Source organism: Lichenostomus cassidix, chromosome 2, assembly GCF_008360975.1.
Source record: "Lichenostomus cassidix isolate B80296 chromosome 2, HeHo_3.0, whole genome shotgun sequence".
In the NCBI taxonomy this organism is placed as follows: domain Eukaryota; kingdom Metazoa; phylum Chordata; class Aves; order Passeriformes; family Meliphagidae; genus Lichenostomus; species Lichenostomus cassidix.
Genome location: NC_139482.1, coordinates 27005038 through 27030542, shown reverse-complemented (window position 1 = coordinate 27030542; position 25505 = coordinate 27005038). Strand labels below are relative to the sequence as shown.

The 25505-nt window shown below is 37.1% G+C and overlaps 1 protein-coding gene across 7 annotated transcripts in view; it reads left to right on the top strand.

Annotated features, from left to right (window-relative positions):
* Positions 1-25505, top strand: part of THSD7A (thrombospondin type 1 domain containing 7A) — a 272353-nt gene that overhangs the window by 148775 nt on the left and 98073 nt on the right. For 6 of the 7 annotated variants that reach the window (XM_085050811.1, XM_085050815.1, XM_085050817.1 and 3 more), the window contains 4 exons: positions 3195-4026; positions 18095-18343; positions 19942-20123; positions 21865-21933. In XM_085050811.1, the coding sequence (XP_084906937.1) occupies positions 3195-4026; positions 18095-18343; positions 19942-20123; positions 21865-21933 (1332 nt within the window). The remainder of the gene's footprint in view (positions 1-3194; positions 4027-18094; positions 18344-19941; positions 20124-21864; positions 21934-25505) is intronic. The other variant, XM_085050816.1, reaches the window with a different exon arrangement.

Here is a 25505-nt window from a genome sequence, read left to right as displayed (position 1 = left end):
CTCATGAAATTTGTTTTGGCCAAGTGTGGAAACACTAGTTTTTTTGAGGAAGCTCACTAAGGACAAAGCCTAAACAGATCCCTGCCCCAAAGCTGTGGTTCCCTTTTAGACCTTGTTGTATTCATGTAAAGAAGTGTGTAGTAGAGTGAAAATTTAAGCTTTTGGTGTACATGCAGTTGTGTTTGTGGTGTGTGTTTTTGGGGTGGGGTGTGGGTTGGGGTTTTGGTGGGTGGTTTTGGGGGTTAATGGGATGAGATAAGTCCATGAGTCACACGGTGGGTCCCTGATGGCCCATTGCCTGTCACGCAGGGTGGGTCATTAGCAAGTGATGATAGCTAACGGATGGCCCATTGTCTGTCATCCGGAGTGGGTGATAGCAGCTAATGGCCCACAGCTGGTGGTAATAGAATACTTAACTACATCAATATTGCAACCTAGGACAAGTTGTGTTCTCTAAATGGGTTATTTTGTATTTAAACTCAAAAATCAGCCTAATATAGATAAGAGGGAAGGTCAGATACATCACTAAGACCTCTGTGTCAAACTGCCCATGAACAGAGAATTGCTGAGCAGTAGTCTGCTCAAGGGTTCTTGTAAATGTGGTTTGTTGGTACTCACCTGTTATAATTTTATAAAATGTCTTACTACTTCAAAAGACAACCAAATAATGTGATTTTCTACATGACTCTATCTGTGCATCTCACCATTGTTTGCATTCAGTTCTAAAACCAACGTATTTGTAATCTAATGAAAGAGCTTATTTTTGCCCAGTTACCACAGTCACATAACAGTTTTTGTTCATATTTACATTTCCAAATACATTTCCTTATTGCATCAAGGTTGAGATTTTTGTAATTTTCTTTAGTGTAAACCTGCCTAAGAATAGTATTGAAAATACTTTGATGACAAGCACAGATTTTAGGTTCAATATGATTTTCTTTATTATTGATGACTGGAAATGTGATAGAATCCCAAGTGGGCAAAATTTTCATCTGGAGTACAGTAAAGACCTGTTCTTTAAAAAGAGGGGTTTCTTCATTGAACACAAAAACCATATGCAAGGTATAGTGACGTGGTAAGGTAGAAATTTGTAGCTTGCAAAATGAACAATTTAGCTTGATTTCAATCACAATTTTTGTATCTCTGCTCTAGTTGGAGATTTTCTGCAGTCTTTATTCTTTAAAAAATGGCAGGTCTTCAAAGTGGTGTTTTGAGGAAATTATATCTCTGAACTCAGTGTAAATACACCCAAATTAAATACAACGATTATGTCATTTCTGGAAGACGGGTTAGAGATAAAGTAGTGCAGTCTTGCTGAAATGGAAATTGAAATATATTTGTATTTAATATACATTCATTTTTCTGGATAACTAGCCTAGACCTTGGAAACCATAATTCAAACTTAATTTGCATAGCAAAAAATGCTATGTAGTGTTCATTCTTAGGGTTTTAGAATGACAGCTAAACTGTTCAGCCACCGTGGTCACTTAAAAAAGAGACAATGAGGAGCAGAGGCTAAATGTATAGCCTATCATAAGCCCATTCCCAAACTGGTGCTGAAGTTAATGTTGGATGAACAGATGAAAATTGTGTTGAAGTCAATGAGAGTTTTAACACTCATGGGAATCAGTAATAAGATGTGGCCTCATCTTCCCCCCAGTCATTCAATAAGAAGATGTAAATAATTTGTATCTGCCATAGTTCATTCCACTTATTCCTGTACAGTAACAAAATTGTGCTGTCAACCTGCTTTGAAAATAGCAAAGGCTCAGCCTGGCTTCTTCAACAGCTTTACTCACACAAATAGTCTTGTACTGGGGTCATTCAGGTGAATGAGGATTGCCTGGCTTGGCCCCAATTTATTCATAGGACAGAGCACTCCTTAGTTAGAGAAAATGTCTTCTGTGTGATCAAGTGTCTGCAGATAGACCGATTTTCTTTGATAAATAGTTGCAGGGTTTTTTCTGAATTGTTTGTTCTTTTGCTTTTATGTAGTAAGTCAATTCACAGTATGTATGAGGGCAGATTTTAAAAAACATGAAAAATACAGGGTTTTTTAACCTCTGATTTGTGGATTTCATGAATTGAACTGGGTGAATATTACAGTTTTTAATAATGGAAAAAACAACTAAGTAATCTTTCAAGGATATAGGGTTTTATTTATTTTTATTGACGTTTAATATAACAACTTGTTGCATGTCAAATATTTACCATAGAACTTGGAGATTTTAAGAAAACAGTGTGAACAAGTCATTCCTAGGTATAAGTGACTCCTGGACACAAGAAGAAACTTTTTTTCAATGACAATAATCAGAAGTTGGAATAATCTCCCCAGGGAAGTGGTATATTCCTCAACATTGGACACGTTTAAGATCCAGCTGGAGAGAGGAGGATGCTGAGCCATCTTGTCTAGACTGTGCTTTTGCCAGGGAAGTTTGGACTATGTGATCCTTGAGGTCCCTTACAACCCAGTATTCTCTGATTCTGTGATTCAATAACTTCTGTTCTTTGGAGAGTTACCAGCTGGTATTTCTCTATCTTCAAGAGCTTACTCTGTTCTACAATAATATCACAGATTGTGTGGAACAAACTTTTTTTTACTGGACTTTAATTTTTATTTTAGTTATAATAAAGAAAATACTAGAAGTGGCCTACTTGAAATCACCACTATTTTTCAAAATGTTTTGTGTAGTTGTTCTCATTTTTATATTCAATATGGAAGGAAGAGAACATGATATTAATTGGCATCAAGGTATAAAGTGTAGTGCAATAGAAACATGAAGAAAAGATTAAACAGTCCAGGAAAGGTTATTCAAGCAGATGAGAGAGATCCAATTCATTCCTTCAAGGGAATAGCTTTGGCTCCTACCTTGGCAGCAAAAACTAAGTTGTTAATGTGATTGCTCAATTCTTAGTTCTCCAGTGTGATAAATTCCTGTGTATGTTCAGGAATTATTCAATATTAATAATTATTTAATATCAAATGGTAGTTTTGTCTGGGATAAAAAGTGAAATGTATCTGTAGTCATAAAAACAGGAGAGGAAGAGTAATCCAATGCTTGTGTTTTCAAAGCCTGAGTTTCTCCAAGGATGAAATTCTTAGACATACAGGAAATGCTGTGAGCTTTGCTTTTAGTAATATGGCAGAGAAATAACTTAAACGTGTAATGTTAGCATCTTCTTTTGTTTTCCAGGTCCTTGGGGGAGATGCATGGGAGACGACTGCGGCCCAGGAGGCATCCAGACACGAGCGGTGTGGTGTGCCCACGTGGAGGGCTGGACCACGCTGCCCACCAACTGCAAGCAGCCGGAGCGGCCGGACAACCAGCAGAGCTGTTTCCGTGTCTGCGACTGGCACAAGGAGCTGTACGACTGGCAGATCGGCAGCTGGAACCAGTGCCGGCCCGTCCTGTCCCGCAGCCACGAGAAGCCCCTGGAGTGCCTCAGAGGGGAGGAAGGGATCCAGACGAGGGACATCACCTGCATACAGAAGTCCAACGGGGTTCCGGCCGAGGATGTCATCTGTGAGTACTTTGAGCCGAAGCCGCGGCAGGAGCAGGCGTGCCTCATCCCGTGCCGGCAGGACTGCATCGTGGCCGAGTTCTCCCCCTGGTCTGAGTGCTCCAAGACCTGTGGCAATGGGCTTCAGCATCGGACTCGGCACGTGGTGGCTCCGCCGCAGTTTGGTGGGTCAGCTTGCCCCAACCTCACCGAGTTCCAGATGTGCCAGTCCAGCCCGTGCGCTGCTGAAGAAAGCCTGTACAGCCTGAACGTGGGACCGTGGAGTGCCTGCTCGGTGCCACATTCGAGGCAAATCAGGCAAGCTAGGAAACGAGGGAAGAACAAAGACAAGGAAAAGGACAAAGAAAAGGCAGTTCGGGATCCTGAGGCTCGTGAGCTAATTAAGAAGAAGAGGAATCGTAACAGGCAGAATAGACAGGAGAACAAATATTGGGACATACAGATTGGGTACCAAACAAGGCAGGTCACGTGTACTCACAGAAATGGGAAAACTGCTGCTCTGAGGTAATCCCTGTTTATGAATTCATATACTTTAATTTTTTCTGTTTGAAGTAAAACATGCATAAGTGTATTCTTTTACACAAGCCCCAATCTCAAAATGGGGCTTACCTATTTCCATTTGAACATCCATGATCAAGCTCAAGTGTTTTCTGTGACATGAAACATGCAAACTGTGCGGTGATCATATTAAGCATCGCATACATGTGCACTGTTAAACTGTGCTAGTCCCTGGCCTCTGTTTGTTTCAGTAGATTTCCCCAAAAAGCTTGAAGATATTTGTCAAATGTCTGCTCTGTTTCTGTGGGTTCAGGCAGGTGTTTGCTCTCTAACAAGTTGTGCATTTTTGAAAGAGGTGATGTTACTGCTTTTAAGGCCCGACTTACAGTAAAAGTGTAAAACAAGAGAGAAAGATGTTGCCTGAGAAGGCAGCATCTACTCATTCCAGTGTATTTTTTGAAATAGATGAGCATGAAATATGGTTTGTCCTTCTTGATACCTGTGGCAAAATTTCTGAAAGGGAGACTGTAAAACCTCTTTGTTTATTCCATGTACCTCCTCTGTTTCTTTCTCATCTGCACCTTCATGCTGTCTGCCTGTGGGGGGGATTCTGATATTTTTGTTTATTTATTATTTTACTTTTCACGTGTTCTGCCAGTCACGGATATTTTGATAATTCTTTCCACGGGCTTCTGGATGCAATTCTAAAACTGTATTATCTTTGATTTGTTTTATCTGGCATTCTCTTTCTAGCTCATGTATTTCTTTCCTATCCCCCAGAACATTTTTATTCAACTCTAAAATCTTCTTTCAGTCTAGTCTTCCTGACTTTGATGTGATTCTATTTCTTGCCCTCTAGTTTAATGACTGATTAATCAATTTTACTTCAACTGAGACATGACCAAGATATCTTGCTGAATGAGGCTACCAGCCATTGTTGCTATGTTAGTCTTGATGAACTTTTTTCAGGGTATTTTACTTCAGAGTTTTTGTTGTGCCAGTTAAATGTTCTATCACAGAACATGCAATCACTTCCACCTTTTTCATCAGAAGCCAAACAGCATAATTTTTTTCAAGTGTAGAAAACATTTTTCAAATACTATTCCTTTCGAGACATGATCCAGCAGTGAAATAGGAAAATGGCAAGAGGTCCCTGGCTTAAGGGAAGAACTGAAAGGTTTGGGTTGTTTAGTTGTAGGAGGGACATATGAGTGAAGATGTGAAATGCCTATGAGCATGTAACAGCCCATGTCAAGGAAGAATGGAACCATCTGTTCTCTCTATATATTATGGATGTATTGAAAAAGCAATAATGGGCAAATCACAGCAATGTTGAATGAGGCTAGGCTTCTCAGTACTGGGAATAGTGAGGCTCTGGAAAAAATCGCCTGGGCCGTGTGTGTCACCTCCATTTACAAAGGTATATAAGAAAAAAGTAGGAAAATGCATGTGCCAGTGATGACACACCTGGTGCAGCTCTTAATTAGGGAATTAGGCCTGACTGCATAGTCTTTTTGCAGTCTCTTCTAGTTTTGGCTTTCTTCAGTTCCTTATGATTTGATCCACACTTGGATGAATGTCTGCACAAGAAATCTGAAAATCAGCATTCTCAGACAGTCCCAGGTTTTGGCTGCAGCACAATCTCAGTGTTGGTACAGGAAAAAATTGTCTTTATTCCTTCCTTTTTCAGCCTCACATCATGCACACTGGGCCTAGCCCAGGAGCATCATTACCCTTTAAATACAGGGAATAATTTATTATACCTCAGTTGCTATCAGATAGCAGCCAGCCACTCTTTTTGAAAGTCCCTATGTTTTTGAAAGGTTAAGAAAATTATGGAGGAAAAAACCCCCAAAATAGAGGAATGACACAATTGTGCCAAAACTCTGATAAATGGTAAAAGAAAGTAAAAGTATAAAGTCGGTGGCATACTTTACTCATCATTACACTCACTCTTGAATTCACTTAGATCACCAATGCTGTCTTAAGTTCAGATACCTCAGTGTATTGTGCACATTTCAGGCTGGTGCAGGGAAATGAATGAAACCCCCTTGCCTGAGGCAGTGAAACAATAGCTTATACAATGTAGGATCAATTCTTCAAAGAGGAGAAAATTATACGAATGATGCAGTGGGCATTTTTATTTCTAATGGATAAGATTTTATCTTTAATTGCACAAAAGGTTTCTAGTAGTCTTCATATAAATTTTAACATAGAATTTTTTTCCCAGTTGCATAGTATAAACAAGAAAATTTGTTGAAATTACTTATGTGAGAAATTCTGATGCTGATAACCTAGCTTTTAGAGACCTATGTATGTAAGTCACTTATATATCCACTTGCATCACTTGTGCTGCCCTCTTTACCAAGCAATCAAATACTTTATTCTATGAGTGACATTCCAGAATCTGAAACAATAGAATTATTTTTCTACCCAGGGTGTCAATGCAGCCAGCTCAAATGCTTTTAAAATCTCCATCACATAGTAAATGTGTTACTAAATAATATAGACAAGTAAGGTGACTGGAAAACCTGCCGTTCTCATATGAAATGCTCTTCAGCTTAAATAGTCCATTTTCAGTGAGTTTTGACTTTAGCAATCAGAAACAATCAGCCCCCTGGCAGCATGACTGAAAGAAGAATAAAAACCCTCAGGCGAGTAATATTTTTTGCAGAGGTAGCAAAATTGATATATTATAAAAAGGGTTTTAAAAAAGAACAACTTTCAGAAGGGTGCTCCAGAGAAAATGGTTCTGTAACGCTGTCAGCAAAACTTCAAAAAGGCAAAATTCTCTTGACACATCAGCACACCAGGCATGGTAAAGAGAAATGAAACAAGAAAATCAAAGTTTAATTTATACACTTTATTGCCCAGTGAACAATAGATAGTCTCCCATGAAGGATGAAATATTGGATTTTGTATTGCTCGTTCTGCAATAATGTATGTGTTACATGGCCTGTGTTTGCTTTATGTTCCCCTTAGTCTGAAATTGTGGTGTGCTGAAAATATTTGAAAAATATAAATGTTGGTAGGAGGGAAAAACCAAATTCAGTACTTAAAAGTGGCTTATAAAATGACTTCTATGGATAGCTAACAAAACCTATAGACTGCTGCTGTTAGTGTAGAGGACAATACTGATCCTCTGAAACATTTCCTCTTTGGTGAAATTAGGGTTTGCCAAAGAGAGCTGTTAGACAACAAACTGGCAGTGTAGAGTAACGTAAAATGTATGTAAAAGTTAATTTGAGTTGCAAATCAGTTTGCCCTATTACAAGTTGAGATTGTTATGCCTCATGTTAAGCCGATAATTTTCTGTTGCAATACAGAGTTTGTTACTGTCGTTTCTCAAACCTTTTGTCACAATTGTCTTCCTGAGTGGACTTTTGTGGGAAAGGTTAGCAAAAATGTTTGATTTGTTTGTACAAGTCTAAGAAAAGCTTTTTTTTTTTTTTTTCTTTTTACTGTTTTTAAGTCATACAACCTTTTTACTGAAGTACTTTCTTGAGAACCCACTGGACTGGGAAATTTGGAAGGACTTGAACACAGACATTTATAACTGTAAGAACACAGAACAGAACTGGAGTGTCTTTTTGACCTCTATATTTCTGCACTTCAGCAACGATTTTGAAATCCAGTGACAAAGCACATCATGTTCCCCTGAAGCAGCTGGTCCATAAGTGTGGGGACAGCACGTCACTGCTAGGAGTTACTCAGCTCAAATGGCTGGAAAGGGGGCTGTAGTTAAAGCAGTTCTGCAAGGATAAAACTGCCTCCTAAAAAAAAAAAAAAAATCCCAGGAATTTCTGCACTATTTCCTTTCTTTTTCTACATCATTTGGATATGGCTTGTTATCTTTCTTAGTCTGGTACCAAAACACTTCCACATGGGGGGAGGAATGGAGGATACCATGTAGAAAACCATCCCCATCAGCTCTGGTTGCTGTCCCCATAACTGGTTAATACTCTCTTGGCAGCATCACTGTAGTAGAGACCTGCATGTGAAGCTGAATATTACTGAGTACCTAAATGACCTGAAGTGAGAATTCAAGAAAAAATAGTAAAATTTTATAAAAATTCAGAGCTTTTATTTCTTTGTTTTAATATAACCGCATGCAATTACAATAGTGGAACAAAATGATGGGGCAGAAAAATCCAAAATTTATGACATGCCAACCAATTCTTTAGCAGATTGGTTTAGCCTCAATGCATTTGAGCATATGATCATCTTTGATTTGTTTCAACTCTGTTCATCTGAGAAAGTAATTATTTGTTAATTCTTTTCATCTGCCTCACTGATTCTGTGCATTCATTGAATATCTAGAAAACTATATCCACACCTTGTAATAAAAACTCTTTTGGAAGCTTTCATAATGGTCTCTTAGTGCTTTACTAAATTTCAAGTTTTGAAGAGTTTGAGCTTTTGTGTATTTCAATATTATAGTTGAGACATGAGAGATGATAGTAGGATCTAAATTATTGAATTGACTTGCTGATGTTGGGCATAAATAATGCTTAATTTTTCAGCTTACTTCACATAGACCCATATCTGCTTAAGGCGGAGTTACAATATTCACTACTGGCCACAGGTGTTAAGCTGCAAAGCCAGGAACTAAGGAATTTGAGAATGGCCAGCTGAGTGTTTAGACTGATGAGTGAGTAATACTCAAGATACTGGTAGGAAAAACAAGAAGAGAGAATCTGCTCCTCTAGAATGGCATTTTAGCTTTGTTTTCCTTTCCAGGTCCTGAAACATCTTAACCCATTGCTCGCCTTCCAAATCATAAAACAAGTGTCTGCATTCGCAGACAGTTTGTTTGTAATGTATTCCTCACTTAGTAAAATCTTGAGGTTCTCTGTACTTCTCTGAGCCCCTCCATGAGGCAACAGGCAGAAAGGAGGAGGTGCATGAAGGTGACAGTGGTTACAGTGCAGTAACTTCAAGGAGATGGGCTGCAGGAAGGTGAGGGAATAGCAATGCATAGAGGATGGGTTGTAGAGATGAAGGAGAATAAGCAGCCCTTTGTTTTCACACTGAGGACCAGATGAAAGCATCTATGTCTGCACCTGCTTTTTATGTCACTGGAAAGGCAGCTGTACTGCTGTTTTTCAGAGGAAGCCTGCAAACTCACCATACTGTGAGGATTTAAAAGCTGTAAGTGGTTCACTTACAGAACACCTGTAAATATCACATATTTGGCTCATTAACTATAATAAAGTCATCTTGATTCATTATTTTGGAACCATTTAAAGCACATGCTGTTAACAAATGGAGAACAGGGAAGAAGAAAGTAACCTTGGATTAAAACCTCTTGATAACTAAAAACTGCAGGGTTAATTTTCAGGTGCCTTGGGGTAATAAAAATACAAACTATTATTAGAGAAACAGGATGCAAACATACTGCTTTCCTATAATTTTCCACTTTGCCTTTAGAATTTCCACTAATTTGAAAGCAGAAGCATCCTGTAGTTTTTTAATATGATTTTGGTGGAGACAGTTATTTCTGTGGATATGCATATTATTATTCAATGGGTGTTCCTTTCTATTCTAAGTACCTGCTCCATCATCTTACCGAGGCTGCTGTTTTGACAGTGTCTTGTCAGTATTGCTACATATTTGACATACCATGCCCAAATCCAGATTTAAGATGGAGACGTACACACCCTGCTGAATAATTGAAACAGCAATGAACAATTTCTTTTTCTGCACCATATTTTAAGTCCTTTCATATGGTGAACAGTTGTTCTGTCATCTAGATGTATGACATTCATATATTTCTGTGAAAAGCATCAAGATTGGATGCCTTTCTATTACATAGTTTTTATTCAAATACATGTGATGGTCTTCCTTAGCAAAATATAATAGGCTATAATGTAATGAGGGTTGAACTCCATGTTCTGATAATCTCTTGTGGCCATAAATCCTATGAATGAATAAATGAATTCTATGAATGAATGCAATGTTCAATTTTTAACTTTAATCTAGTAAGAGATTATGTTGCACAGTGGTAAATTGAATTAAGCACTGAGATCTTTAATGAAGATTCTCCTGCCCTATACTTTTAAGCATCTCTTCCACCTCATTGTCAGATAACGTTAATTGACCTCAGTATGACAAAATAAATAAATATTAATCAATCAGTATTTTTCTAAATTTTGGATTTCCTGTATTGGTATTATAACGTAATCTGTAAATATTCCTCTAGGGAACAAACTAGAATACATTACTGTTTTAGATTTGTTTTGTGTTTTGGTTTTGGTTTTTTTTTTTTTGTTTTTTTTTTGTTTTGTTTTGTTTTTTTTAATAAAATGGCTAAGCATAGTCTGGGACTTAGTCTACCCTTGTTTTCTCAATCAGCTTTATAGAGTCAAGGTATGAGAGCAGATGAGATGAGCATCCTCCTGGGACATATTGTCCCTCAAGGTAGAGATGAGCAGGGTGGGAATCACAGCTCCCCAGAACAGCAGGGTTGGGTGTGTCAGTGCCTAACTTTCAGTGGTCCCACTGAAAATAAAATGTATGGCTCACCTACTAATATTTACCACTTTTTTCCAAATGTTGGAGACTGAGACGAAGCTAGTGGTACTGCCAAATCTAAGCATTAATATAGGGAACTAATCTAAAATAGTGCCTGAAACCCAACTAGTGTTAGTAATATAATTTTCAGAAACGTATTTCTTTATATCTTAACTTTAATATTGCATGTTTTATTTACAATGTTTGGCATTTTATTTATTTTTTCTTTGCTGATAACCATGTGAATCTAGCTGTTTTTTCCAGTCAGAGTAAATGCTGATTAATGCTGTGTAATGAAAATTCCTACTGACAAAGGGAAATTCCTCCCTAAAGCTTTAATAAGTCATCTCTGCAGATTCTTGCCAAATAGCTTGCTCTGCCAATTTTAAAGTTATCTGTAGCATGACATGTGCCTGCATTCACTGGGTCACTGGACTGTTAAAGATAGCACCCTCACTGAACACTTCTGCTTTCTTGTCTCCTCAGACACTCACACACTCATGGTATGTGCAACAGCCCCACAGCAGCTGTTGTTGACACTTGTTTAGGTATAGTAGCAGCTCTTGTTGCTTTGCCTGTATTAAACGATATATTTTTTCTGGACACAGTAGTTGTATGTAATCTCTATCTTCTCCTGTAGTGTAGAAAACCTGAGTAGTTTTGTTTATTTCAAAATTGTTTGGCAGAATTAGTTAAATTTGTGAAAGTACCATGGGAAAGCAGTCTTGTGAAAAACACGTAGGTGGACAGTATTTGAATTGTAAATGAATAGAAGTGGCCTCATTGTTTGTGTGATTATAATGGCCCATTATACTGGGAGGTACTAACAGTTTCTCAGAACAATGTGCTAGATGACCAATACTAAACAGTGCAGCTGTAGGGAAAATCAATGAGGACTATGTCATTTTCTACTAGGAAAAAGTATAGGCACTGTATTTTCACTGACTGCTTTAAAGAAACAAGCTTGTACCAATCATGGACTGAATATCTCAAGGATGACTAGACTTTACAAATGGAATTTTATGTCTTCAGAGTAGCTCATAGGGGTTATCTAAGCTCTGGATTTAAATCACTTTACAATTATTCCTGTTGTCTAGTACTGGCACATTAAATAGAATTTTTTAAAATTTTATTTTATTTATGAGAAAACCCTTTTATTTTCTTTATGCCAAATACCATCTATCGCAGACTCCCTCAAAATCCCTCTATACCTGTGGTCCATGAATGTCATAGAGTTAATCTGATTATTTTGCTTCAGAGGTTAACATATCCAACATGCTATATAAACTCTGAGGAGAGCACTACCTGGAAAATTAATAGCTTGTTGCAACACATCAGGACATTGTGCTTGGTTCTTGTACCCATAACTCCAAAATCCCTCTTACTCATACTGAGTGTCTTTTAAGGTTCCATGGTGGTCAGATACAGAGCAAGAAGACCTTCCACATGCAATATTAAGATCCAGACTTAACTTCAGGTAACACAGAGAATTAATAGTTGTCATAAATACTGCTCTGTTTCGTCAGGCTTCCTCCCCATGAGAGTAATCATTCAAAGTTGCTGCAGAAAATTGCATACACACGTCCTTGTATTTCAAAGGTTGATTTGACCTTCTGACCCAACCAGATTATTTCTGTGAGATAGTTCTGTTAAGGGTGTGAGCTTCTAGGCTGTGGGTCTGCCCATGGGTTGTCAGATTTCCCAGCAGTTTAAGCCTGAGCTTTTCTAGGATTTGATGCTCATGAGTGGTGTGGTACAGGTTTTATTCCTTCCTTCACTGTAAGGTTACAGTTATGAGAAGCAGACATGGTCTTTGGAAAATGTTCCTTACAATCTCTATCCTTCTAGCAATTTACTGAGATTTAAGAAAGTTCTAAGCAAACTGGTGATATTCTCTCTACTGGCAAATGTAAATTATGCAGTTTTGGTGCTCTGTAAGTAATTTGTTACTGTTCAAGCCTTTCTGCAGATGAGCTTGTTTGGTCAAATGGGCTTGTATGTCAATAGTTCTCATCTTGTGGCTGGTGGTGAAGATTGAAGACCATTTTGTTAATGGTATTCAATAAAGTAATGTCTCATGAGATCAGCAAGAATTCAAGGGAAAATCTCATGTTTTGTGATTATGCAGCTGGTTGTGGGAGATGCTTGATGATGTGCAGAAGTTTGAGGCTAGGAAACACTTAAATTATTCTGCTTGGAGGGAGCCCAATGGTGGCTTTTTTTTTTTTTTTTTTTTTTTTTTTTAAATCTGCCAGATAGTCCTTGCACTTCTTCCATAGTATTTAGATGAAGCTATGCAAAAATCTGTTAAAGGATTCTGGATTTCCTTAGCATGTTGATTGTTCTTTGATCTCAAACCTTCAGAAGCCGCTCCCCTTTTCTGCTGAACTGCTGAACCTCTTCTTGTGATATTCAGCATGTGTTTCTTCTAGGCAGCTAGCCTAGTTTTTGGTTGCAGCTTCTTCAGTCCTCTAAAGTTTTTAATTAATTCATTTATTCATTCAATCTTGTTTGTTCACAACATAATTGGATTATGTTGTTGGGGTTTTGCTGTGGAGAATGCAAATAGAACTGCAAAAAGAATCATCAAATTCCTCCCAGAAGGTTCTGGGGTTAAAATCCCCAGTAGGCAGAATAGGTTCTGACTCCATAGTTCTGTCTGATCTTGAAGGGCACGTGGTATCTAATGCCTGTGACACTATTTATTACGAGAGAGTCAAGAGGAGGAAGAATGCCATTTTCCTGAAGTTTTGTGTGTGTTGTCTGACAATATAGGTATTTGTTGAGTGTCTCTTAATAACACCAGCTGCACTGAGCTCTCTGATATGGGGTTGTCTGCTTTCCACACCAGTTGTGAGGGTAGGTCAGTCACGCTAGGACTGCAGTAGCTGGGCAGGTCAGTAGGTACACCTACAAAGAAGTCTAGACTCACAGGAGTCAAGAGCCTGTAGACATAATCCACTACTACATCAAATAGTGATCCAGGATTGAAAAATCACAGTTTTCATTTAAAAAAAATGAAAAATTTCATTTAACTCATTTTCAGTCAAGCCCTAACACATGGCTTTTGTTCCTCCTGAGTGCCAAAAGTTTATGTTGGCATCAATCTCCTGAACCGTAGCCATGTTATTCATTTCAGAATAATGGAAATCTCTGTATGCAATCAAATGGAAAATCAGCTAGAGAAAAAAATAAATGTATCGGAATTATGGGAGAATGAGTATGGTGAATGAATAGGTGAAGGAATAGTAACTGAAAATTTCATTAATGAAAATCAAAGCTGAATGTGGATAATGGGAAAAGCAAAGTTGAATGTTGATAATGGTAAAGGAATAGAGGCAAAATAATGCAGGCAAAAGTTATTGAAGAAACTATTTGGCTTGCATTAACCTTGGCAGTTGGGCTCCATTACTTTACGTTATAGTCTAAAACAATAAATTGCAGTTCTTGTTAAATATCAGTACTGAGTGATTTAATTGAATTTATTGTAAAGGACATGCTCTTCACTGTTTAATTTTAGATTTAAGTTGTAAACCTCACATTGTTGCTCCATTGCATTTGAGCATGAATAGCAGTGTATCAGGAAGAGCACAAAATTGAACTTCAAAATGCTGTCTCCTTAATACTTTGTATTTGTGACTCCTATTTCCATTAACTTACGTATTGTTGTAATAGTAATGTACAGATATTTTAGGAGTGTCCTCAGCATGAATCTTGAACAGCCCTCAAATCCAGACCAGTTTTTATCTCCAAGCTGCACATTCAGTAGAAATGATCTGTAGTTGCAGGATATAACTGTGTTCAAATAAAACAAGATTAAGTGAAAGAGGACTCTTGGGCCTAACAAAGAGACAACCAAGGAAAGAGCTTATGGAAGACTCCAAGCTGAAAAACGCCACAAATTGAATAGAGTATAGTTATGCAAGGTCTGAAGCCAGAAAATTAAATTAACTGAGCACTTTTAAAGTTATCTACAGTTATTGGTCAGTAAAAAGGATGTGTAATGCATTGTTTCTAATATAATGTATGTGCCAAAATCTGATCTAGTTTTAGAAAGCATTTCTATTAGTTCATGGTGGTGAACACTATAAATGCTTCAGTGCAGAGATCCAGCTTGTGTTCTAAAGTCTGTAAGCCATATTTACTGGAAAAACAGAGTGTATCTTGGGAAAGTGTGACTGAGTATTTGCTGTCTATCCAGTTTTGCCCTGTCTTTGCTACTGCCAAGGCAAGTTTCAGACTGCATGGCTTGTTAGTTAGAACCTCTCAGCCATTCTAGTGCTGCTCTTCATCTTTTCTCATTAAGTCGTCTTTCTAATTACCAGTCCAATATGATATGGAGGAAACACCAGCAAAATCTCTTAGTTGTACAAGTGAGCTGTGTACGGAGTATGCTCAAGCAGAAACAAGTCCTACTGCCTAGTTTAAAACCTATTCACTTTTTTCTATTCCTCCTGCATAGGTTTAGAGATCAGTCCTACCGTCATGCATCACCATGCATTTGGCTTCTTGCAAGCAGGATGCTCAGCTTTAGCTATTGGAAAAATTTATCAGAAAAACCCCTTTCTTTTTCTAGTTGAATTTGTAGAGGAGGAAATTTGAATGGTCTCTTCCATGACTTTTCTACACAACTTAAAAGACAACTTTTGAGACTGAGATTATAAACACTTGTGCAGGTCGTTGGCATATAAAATCAAGTTTTCCTGATTTTTTAAAATTGTAAAAGTATTGTTCATTCTCTAACAGAAATCTAGGATACCTCAAAAAGATTTTTTCTGTCTCTTGACTAATCTAATTTTTTCACATCTTTTAAAGCTTATTTTTGACTGAAGAGAGTTCTTTCAACTGCACAACTTGCTCATTTGTACACAGGTACTGTGATGTGATTTGCTCCAGGCTTATGTGTCAACCTTTGTTCTCTCTGTGTCTTTAGCCTTAATTATCCCATAAATTACTTTGAAATCCCCGGGCATAACCTTCCTATCTTTAATTCTTAAGTGATATTTAGTTTTTATTTATTGCTGTAGAAGCAGAAAATGAGGCTGCGGAACGTGACTAGTCACAAATTCTTGACCACATGTCTTCAGAAGAGGTTGAGTAGTAATTATGTTCTGCAGGTTGTCCTTTGAACCAGCACTGCCTTTTTCTTTACTTCTTTTGTCTAATCTATGTCTTTGAGATCAGGAATGGTTTTAATGTTGACTTAATAGCAATAGGGACCATTCATCCCTTGTGATGTTTGTTTTGTTTCGGATTGCTTTCTCTTTCCACTGTGTCATTTAAGTGCTTATATACCTTAAGCTTCATTTCCCCACTATATCTATCTGTTTTCTTCCTTGCCAAAAACCAGATACTTAGGGCATTGTCCTTTGAATATATTCACTGGATTGAGAGGAAGTTGCTGCAGACTTTACATGTTACCCCTGTGCTGCTGCTTCTTGTACCCAGTCTGCTCTGTTGACTTTTAATGCATTTTTATGCACCTCGTGCTTTTCTTTGAGCTTTCCAAGCAATTATCTGGACACAACGATATGGGTTGACAGTGACAACTTACTTGTGCCCTCCCTGTGCTTCTTGAATGGTTAACTTTGCATATAATGTGCATTTAGATGTTAGTGAAAGTTCACAGGGCATGGACATGTTTGATGCAGAACTTCTAGTGAGTTGGGTGGTATCCTGAAATGAATGTCAACAGTCTGTTTTTATTTTCTGTTGTGTTACTTGCCCATTTGCCTTTCGTCCTGCGAGAAGATTCCCCCACAGTTTGCATGACTAAACAAGACAAATAAATCCATCAGAAAGTGCAGAGAGCTTTACATGAAAGTAAGCTTTGCTTTCAGTTATTTGTGGAGATAAATCTGCAGCATTCAGTACCAAACACAGGAGAAACTATTTTGTGTAACAAACACATTCCTTGGTTTTGATTTAGAATCCGTCTGTGCAAATTCTTAGACAAGAGATTTAAAGAAAATGTGACCAACCTTCTCAGCTAATGTATTGCATATGCTGAACTTTTTAAATGGCATGTGTATGCATTAGATTTAGAATTTTTATACCATACAGTATTACTAAGTTTAATTATTAATGTCTCTCTATATGTAGTTATTTATACTGAAAGGTAGGAGAATCATTTGTTTCTCCTGGTAAAATAAAGTTTGAAATATGTGATTTTTTCCCTTCCTTACTTGATTAGAGTACAACACATACTCTTCTGCTTAGTCATCCATGTATAGCTCACTAATTCATAAGCTTCTTTTTGGACGTGCTGACACTGTCCATCTCCACAACCAGGATCTTCTGCCAGTAAGATGTAGAATTGGTCTGTTTCTTGTGCATAGAATACTTTCATTTATTGTGGTTTTAAATCTTCTAGTTTCATTGAGTAACCCTAGTTCTAGTATTATAAAATTTTGTAAATATTCAAGATTATTTTGGATATATGGGTAGGGCCAAATTTTGTATAGCAACAAAATAGTTGTAAATATTCATTTTTATGTAATATTTTGTGTTCTTTTAAAAGGAAAAAGCCCTTTGTTTTATAGTTGTTGTATAGACTGGTATTGAACAGAGTATTTAATTGTGCTACTTGCAGTGCCAGTAAATATTTTTCCTGTCTGTTTAACTTCCTCAGAAGCTATATTTTTATTCCAACACAGACATGATAAAAAAAAAAGAAATATGTGTTGTAATTATAATTAAGGAGATAAAGTTATGTTCAATTTAACTGTAATTTGGCTTCTCTATTTCTTATTTTTCTATTGTGAATCAAACTTTAAAATATAAATGCTAGCTTTTAGTTAGAATATAACATTTAAAATGCAGAGGGATTTAGAGGGAGAAAATCTTGCTGACAACCTATGTAATACGTTGCTGAAGCAATCAGATAGAGTTTGGAAATTAAATTATGGCCTTCATAAGGAACAGAAAATTAAGACTATGGGTAGCAGGGAAGACTTCACTTTAGGGTAGAGATCATTCCCTGTTTAGACTGTAAGACATCACTGTGGCAATATACCACCTATTAACAAAGTAAATTATTTGTGACCAAGCATTAATTTGTTTGCTTTTGTGTTTTTAAACAATTTGTAGTGTGGAAACTAGGAGAAGATGACATTGAATACTTTGTTCTCTGCAAAAACATCTTTAGTCATCTTGGTTATTGATCTTCCCTTACTTGGAACATAGTTCCAAAAAAAAAAAGAAAGAGTATACCTCAAAATAAAAGATAAGAAGTTAAAAATGTATGTATTTCCTTTGTTGTACTTCTATGCATGTATGAAGATCTATATTTTAATTTTATTCACAGATATGGCAATATTTTTATCACAGATATGGCAATACTGGTAATTTTTAACTGTAGAATATCTTTATCTGGTTTGAGTCACTTTAGCCAAAAGCCCTTTTGGCTGACTTTTTGGGATCAAATACATGTGGACTGAAACTTAACAGCTTTAAAAATATTTACTAACTTTCACGGTGCAATAGACATAACTTCTTCTGTAGGAGTTCATGACTGTCTGTGGATGTGGCTGCTAAAAATCCTCATGCTCTCTTATTACAGCTTCTGCAAACAGGACAAGCTGCCCATCACATTCCAGTCGTGTGTGCTCACGAAGGAGTGCCAGGTGTCGGAGTGGTCAGAGTGGACACCCTGCTCCAAAACCTGCTTCGACATGACAACCCCGAAGGGGAATCGCACGAGGTCACGGACCATTAAGCAGCTCCCAGTTGGCAGTGAGAGTGAATGCCCACAATTGGAAGAAGCAGAGCAGTGTGTTTCTCAGGGAGATGGTGTCGCACCCTGCATTACGTAAGTTGGTTCATTTCAGTTCTCTGTTGCTAAAATTAACAATTTCAATTAAGCATGCAGGGCTGGTAATGGAATATCAACCAAACCTTTATTAAATAAATAATAGGTAGGACTTTACCTTTTTTCTTTATCCTTTGTTTATTCAGTGTTCTTGAAAGCCCAAAGTCTGCAAATAGCTCCTATTATAGTGTAACCAGTTCCTTCTCTAAATACAGGAAAAATAACAAGTATATTTAGTTTTCATTCGTTTCCATTTTTAAAAGACAATATTTGCACTTACGCAGGTTCAGGCAAGATGAACATAAATTAATTATATTGATTTGTAAGCAATCTTTTCCCTGCATAACATTTCTACCAGAATCATTGTTTTCTGAATTTTTTGTGTGTTTGCAGACCAAATGTTGAACACAGGAAAGGGGTGATAAACATCTGGTTAGCTAACAGACTATTTTAGTGGGACTTGTATTCAGCACAACAAAGGCAGTACTGGGCCCCACATGGGAAGTGGGAGAGGCTAACACTGGCTGTAAATAATGTTTAGGAGAAATGACAGCAAGCACTTTACAATTCAAGAGATTGCTGTAATCCTTATCAACTAATCAAGATTAATATTAAAGTCCCAACTGTGGTTTTCCTTTATCGAACTGAGAAGAGGGTCTGGAGAAATATCACTTGATGTTAAGCATCTTTGACTGTGGTATATATTTTTCATTTAAGAGTTGAAATGTCATTTTTCCCTATCTCCAGCTACATTAGGAAGCACTTTGCTTGATTTAGCCTTAAAGTACTTGTTAGGTAGGGAATTCTGTGGCATTTCTTGCAGTTCATAAATCCTATCGGGGTTTTAACTGTGAGTCAAAGATCATCTTTGCTCTGTATTCACTGATTAGGGAGCTTCCAGCTTCTCATCATTCATCAGTACCCAGCAGGGATGCTTCAGTACTGCAGAATGATCTCCATCTTAACTGTGAAAAAAAGAATTTACTGAAAAGTTTTTCTGTAGTAATGATAAAAAATGCAATTATATTTTCACCTTGATATCCAGAAGAAACTCCTCTGTCTCCTACCAAGAATAAAAATACGATTTTGGGTTTTTGTGGGGGAGGGGAAGGGGGGAGGAGGGGAGTTGGGTTGTTCTGAGGTTTTTTTACTCGTTTTCCAGTCATGATTCTCAGCATTCATGTTTCTTTGATACTTTGGTTTTTGTTTGTATAAATTGTCTAGTTCTAAACAAATACTGAGAGTCTCAGTCTTGAAAGTTAACTTATCTGAACATGGGCTGTTTGTTTCTGCAAATCAGATTTTTCTTCCCTCATACAAAATATTCATATGTGTCATATGTTTCAGGAATTGAGCAGAAAAGGTCTTCCTAAAGATCAATGATTGAAAAAAAATACAAAAAAGTTTCCACACACATAAAATATGAATCTTAATGCACCTCTGTGTGCAAGAAATTGTGGTGCTCAGGCCTTTTAGGAAACTAATGAAGTTGCTGAGGTATTTCAGTTTGAATAATTTAATACAGTGCCTTCGTGATTTCCAAAATCATAAAATGCCTTCATGATTTCCAAAGACCCAACTAACCAAATTTGATCCAGGTATGGCTGGAGGACCACCGAGTGGACAGAATGTCGTGTGGATCCTCTCCTTAGCCAGCAGGACAAGAGGCGAGGAAATCAGACAGCATTGTGTGGAGGTGGCATTCAAACCAGGGAGGTGTACTGTGTGCAAGCTAATGAAAATCTCCTCTCCTACTTGAATACCCTCAAGGATAAAGAAGGTAAATTTAATTCAATTGCAATTAAATTAGTGTGAAATCAGAGCATGTTGGCATTCCAGAGGTCTTTCACAGCCATTGTCTTCTGTCATGAGTTCCTTCTTACCTTGTTAGTTACTGCTATTTTTTAATTCTGATGAAAATGCTTAATTTGCTGTAGCAGAGGTTTCATTCTCTATGCTGCAAATACAGGTTCCTAGCTACAAGTTACTATTTCTTAGTTTCTACTGAAAAATAATGTGCAGGATATCATTCCATAAGAAAGAGCATGAAATGGGGGATCAGAAGTCCTAGATTTGGTTCCTTTTTCCTTTATCTACTGTAAATGTCTTGTGTGTCCTTCATTTAGGTGATGAACTTGCTTGTGCTGTTTGATGTGCAGATGGAATATGTCAATTCTGGCATGTAAGCTCAATACAGAAAAATGTAAAAATATTATTAGATTTCATTCTCAAGGAATTGATTTTTTTTTTTCCTTGATTTGGTCAAGTTCTTAAGTAGCTTTCAGGATTTCAAGCCAATATAATTTCATGGGTTTGTTTACCTACCTGAAAGAGAAGAGATTATTCCTTGTCACTGTTAAAGCCTGTACAGCTTCTTAAGAAAAGAGAGAATAGTATAGAAGACAAAATCTTTAATTCACTTGGTAATCTACATGCTTTACAGTAACACTTGAGCAGTTTACATTACGTCTACTTCTGCACAGTAATGCAGCACTATAGATTCAGAAATCAGTGGATTAAGCTAAATGCATTTGGTTTTTTAATTAAATTTTATCCTCTTCTGCACCTGTTTAATACAAACACATTATTATTAATAAACAATCAAATAAATAAATACAGCCATATACTTCAGGAAAAACAACATCAATATGCAAATCCTGTGTAATACAACATTTCTTCCAGGCCTGGCCAAACTGCAGACTAGTGAGCTTCCTGCTGGGGTTTAAAGGTACTCTCAAACTTGCCGTAGAGGTAGAGTTTGTGGGGAATAGTTAATGCCAACATCCATTTCAGCATGACTGCTCAGATCAGTGGGGTGTGACTTGTGAGCTCTGCAGCCCCGCATCTGTATTTAATAAAGAAGAAGCTTTCAAGCCTTTTTGTTTAATGCAAATCAGCTCTGCCCAAGGGCTTTTAGTAAATCGCCTCTGCTGAACAAAGTTTAGATGCCTCTGCTGTAGTGTGAACGAAGAAAACCTCCCAGCTAAGGAGAGGTAACAATAAAACCAGTGGCAGCTTACTGTTCAGAATGATGATTAGGATTTTGGTAGGCTGTGAAGTCTCGCCAGATTAGGCGGGTGTGAAATTTACCCTTATCAGACTGTGACAGGAATACATGGAGCCCATCAGGAGGTAATCTCTGCAGACTCCTGAAAGCTGATTAAAATGTAACTAGTCTTGGGATGCATAAACATGAGAACAGTTTTTCAAGAGCTCAAACTGGGGGTGAAGTGGTTCTTAGTTGAAAAAGGAGCTCTGGGCTGTTTCCACATTAGGTGACAGATTTTCAGAAGAGCTGCTGCTCCACTCATCCTCCCTCTCTCTTCCCTCATAGAAGGAAAAACTGTGAGTAATTTGAGGATGGGAAAAAGCCAGGGCACACACCCACCAGATGATGCTGTGGGGAAACGCCTTCATCTCACTGTAGTTTGCTTTTGTTTGTAGTGAATGCTGTCTTGGTAAGGCTGCTCTAAAGGCCTCCGTTCTCATGTACTCATGGCAGCGTTTCCCTGTTATTTCAGAAAGTCAGTCCCAGAGCAAGTCGAAGGCTAGTGCTGCACCTCTGCTATCAATCACTTTTGAAATAACAGGTAGGTAAATTAAGGTCTCCGACCTGGCCTTTTGATTAAGAGCATGCAAAGGAGGCAATGTCCCTTTTGGGGGACCCTGTTGGCTGTATATGTACAATTAACATGCTTATGTAGCTCTGAAATAGTTAAATGGATTTGAACATTCTCAGGAAATTTCAGATCAGTTTGAAAGTGACAGGCCAAAATTCAAGCTAATGAAGCTCATGAGCCAGCTGGGGTGCAGGAACTGAACCATTTTAGCTAGTGACTGCTTTTCCTCTCGGTTTCCAGTCATTCTGTAGATTTGAAACACCAAGGTATGGCTCCAGTAAGAATTTGTACTTCTAATACTTAGCTGAACCCAAATCCCTCATGCCATTCAGGTCGGTGGGAAGAAGATGGAATATTGGTTGTAGTTGTTAAGCAGGTGGCAATCAAGTTTCCTGGGGGCCACTGTCATTCTGCCATTTACTTGCCACTGACTCAAATTGTTTCATCTATATTCATCTACTAAACTGGTTTAGTCATGAAGTTTCTCTCACCATAAGTGTATGAGGTGGACTGTGTCATCTTATTCCGAGTACCTTTAAAATCCTTGATGTAGAATAAAGATGGGAGAAATGTTCCTTTGTGGACATAAATTTATTCTACATCTGCAAATACACATTCATTGCCCTGTTAAACACAGGGGAACTGCTTACATGCATGAAATTGTGACATTTCTTAGAGCAAAAGGTTCTGAATTACCTAATATTTTTTGATGAGAGAATTCAGCATTACAGAAAATGAGAAGAACATATATTCTTTAATTGTTGAAATAACGTGTTTTGGGCTTGGGTTTTTCTTGCTTTTTCTGAGTGAGAGTACTTGGAGAAATTTCTTTCTGTTGTTTGCTATGAAACCTGAGTGACAAATTACCAAAAAGAGAAGTATGAATTTATGTCTGGTTATACAGATTCATACACTTAAAAATTCACTCTCTTTTCCAGCCTTGTCATTACTGGGCACTTGTTGCTGTCGAGCCGCTAGCAGAGTAAAGAGGACCAGGTTCTCAATGGCATAAAAAAGTGTCTTTTATTATTTAATTCCAACTTATATAGACTTTTGAAAGGTCACCCAGATTGGTCAGTCCAAAACCTCCCCCTGAGCCAGTTGGCCAGGCCTGAACTGTCCAAATCTCGAAACACTGTTTTTAATAACATCCAAACTTTATCTTTGTTTATAAAACACAAGAAAAGAAAGAAGAGAGTTCCCATGGGAAAGGTCTGTGTTAGCCACAGGCACTAATCTCTTGAGGGTTTTTAGAGAAGGATAGAGAGTTTGATGTCTTGATAAATGTAGCAAATGCATAAAAGCAGAACAGCTCTTTTCAGTTGTTTTTAAAACCCAGTAATTCGAGGAGGTGTTTTCCAAAGATATAAAATATATTCAGCTAAAGTTTCCTAATATAGAAGATGATTTGGTGAATAGATAATTAATTTAATTTTTAGGTCACTACCCTCAAACCTGAGATTCCTTGAGAACTGAATCTAATTTATTAGTTAGATAGAAGGAGAAAGAGAGGCTATCAAAATGCATTAACATTTCTTTCTATTTTTGGCCCAAAATTTGGTCAAATATCACATAGATCTTGTAGTATTATACACAGTCTAATCAGCATTCATCATCACTTCCAAGGAATAAAGTACAATCTCTACTGCTGCCACAAGAGAGTATGAAAGGACAGAGATAAGACAAAGTTTTAAAACTGCAAATTTCTGCAGCCAGCATCATCTTCTCTCAGAGTGTTTTTGCTAAACAACAAGCATCAAAACCTAAGCTCAATCATACTTTTTTGATGCTGAAAGAAATTAATTTAAATTCATGGGAACAAGATGGTCACAAGATACCCAGGCAAAGCTGTTTTCTTATTTTACTGTCATCTCAAAGAAAGAATTCTGAGTAATCCTGCATGAAATGCATCCTGAATGCTCAATGATGAAAACATTTTTTAATAACCTGAAATATAACTTTTCTCTCCCTTGCTTGAATTTTTTTGTTGCAAAAGCAATATAAAACAGATAGCATTTGTACATCACTTAGGGTCTAAAAGCAGCATTTCAAAAACATTTTGGCATATTTAGAGATATATTGATACCTGTGATATGAAAAAGCTGCTAGTTTAAGCTTCCTGATTAAAGATCTTCATTATTTTTCTGAGTAACATTCCGTGAACTAGGGTGGTGATAAGTTCTTTATCATGATGGAGGCTAGAGATGAAGCATGGAATTCCTTAGAACACTTTCTCTATTTCCTGAAGCAAGACTGTGTCTCAGGGGTGTAATTGACCCTTAATTTCAACTGTCTCACTTGGGCAATTCCCCAATTAAATCAAGGTTAAAAATGTATGGAGAGCAATTACTTACTGTTTTCCTTTTTTATTAGAAACTATTCAATACAAATTCAACAGGTAAATTATGTTTACTTATATCCATTTTCTATACCAAATATGCATATTATGTTGATTATTGTGCATCTTAGCTGTGCATGTCAAACTTACTGTAAAAGTCAATGTTCTGTCATAAAATTTAATTCCAACATAGCATTATGCAAATTTTGGAATATTAGGTTTTGTATTATTTTGTTTCAAGAGATTTGTGAGCTAGAGGCAGTAATAATAAATGACTGCCATCTTCATGCCTTCATTATTTGGAGCAGCACAGTGTAAAACTGTGCCAAAGGAGGCAACCTGGAAAACCAGAATAGGGTTTTTCATTCCATTTTCCCCTTAAAAAAGTGAGAATTGGGTGTTTTTCTGTAACTGTAAAGATCATTTGCTTAGAAAATTTGAATGGAAAGATGTACATACATGTCTACGAGCTTGACCGTACTTTAACAGCCTGATGTTTACTTTCACATTCTGTAAGTGGTTATTGATCTCATCTTTCAAAAGGGTATTTTTTCATATACTGAATTTATTTCATCTGAGAGTCTTTCCATCAAAAGTGGTGGCAAAAATTAATGAGGTAACTTTCCTTTGAAAAAAAAGTGGTGAATAGGAGGAGAGTGTTTTAAGTCAAGGAACTGCATGTTTCTTCGATCAACCAAACTGAAATAATGTAGCAGACTTCACTTTGCCTTTTAGTAGATATTCTCTGCTTAGTGTAGCGTTTTGTCAAGTTCTGTATTATGAAAGAGAATGAAAATCTTGCTTTCAGCTAAATGGTACATTTTCAGTTGAAGTTCTCTGCCTTACTCTGGCACCTTATAGAATTGTCCTGTTACTTGTATGACCTGGAAAGTCAAAAGAGTAAAGTATAGAAGGAGAAGGGTGATTTTGGCCCTTACTGATCGTTAAAGAATAGAAGAATCTGCCATCACATGGGTCTCTATAGATTAGTAATACTTTAAAGAAAAAAATAAATTGTCTTGTGCAGTTTTTTACTACTACATATATATATAATGTATACATATTTATATACATGCATATATATAGTAAATGCAAACCTTATATGTATATGTGTATATGTATATACGTATATATGTATTTATGTATATATGTGAAACAAAGCCTTTCTTGAACTAAAGCTGCTGCTGAATAAATCTTACTGCTG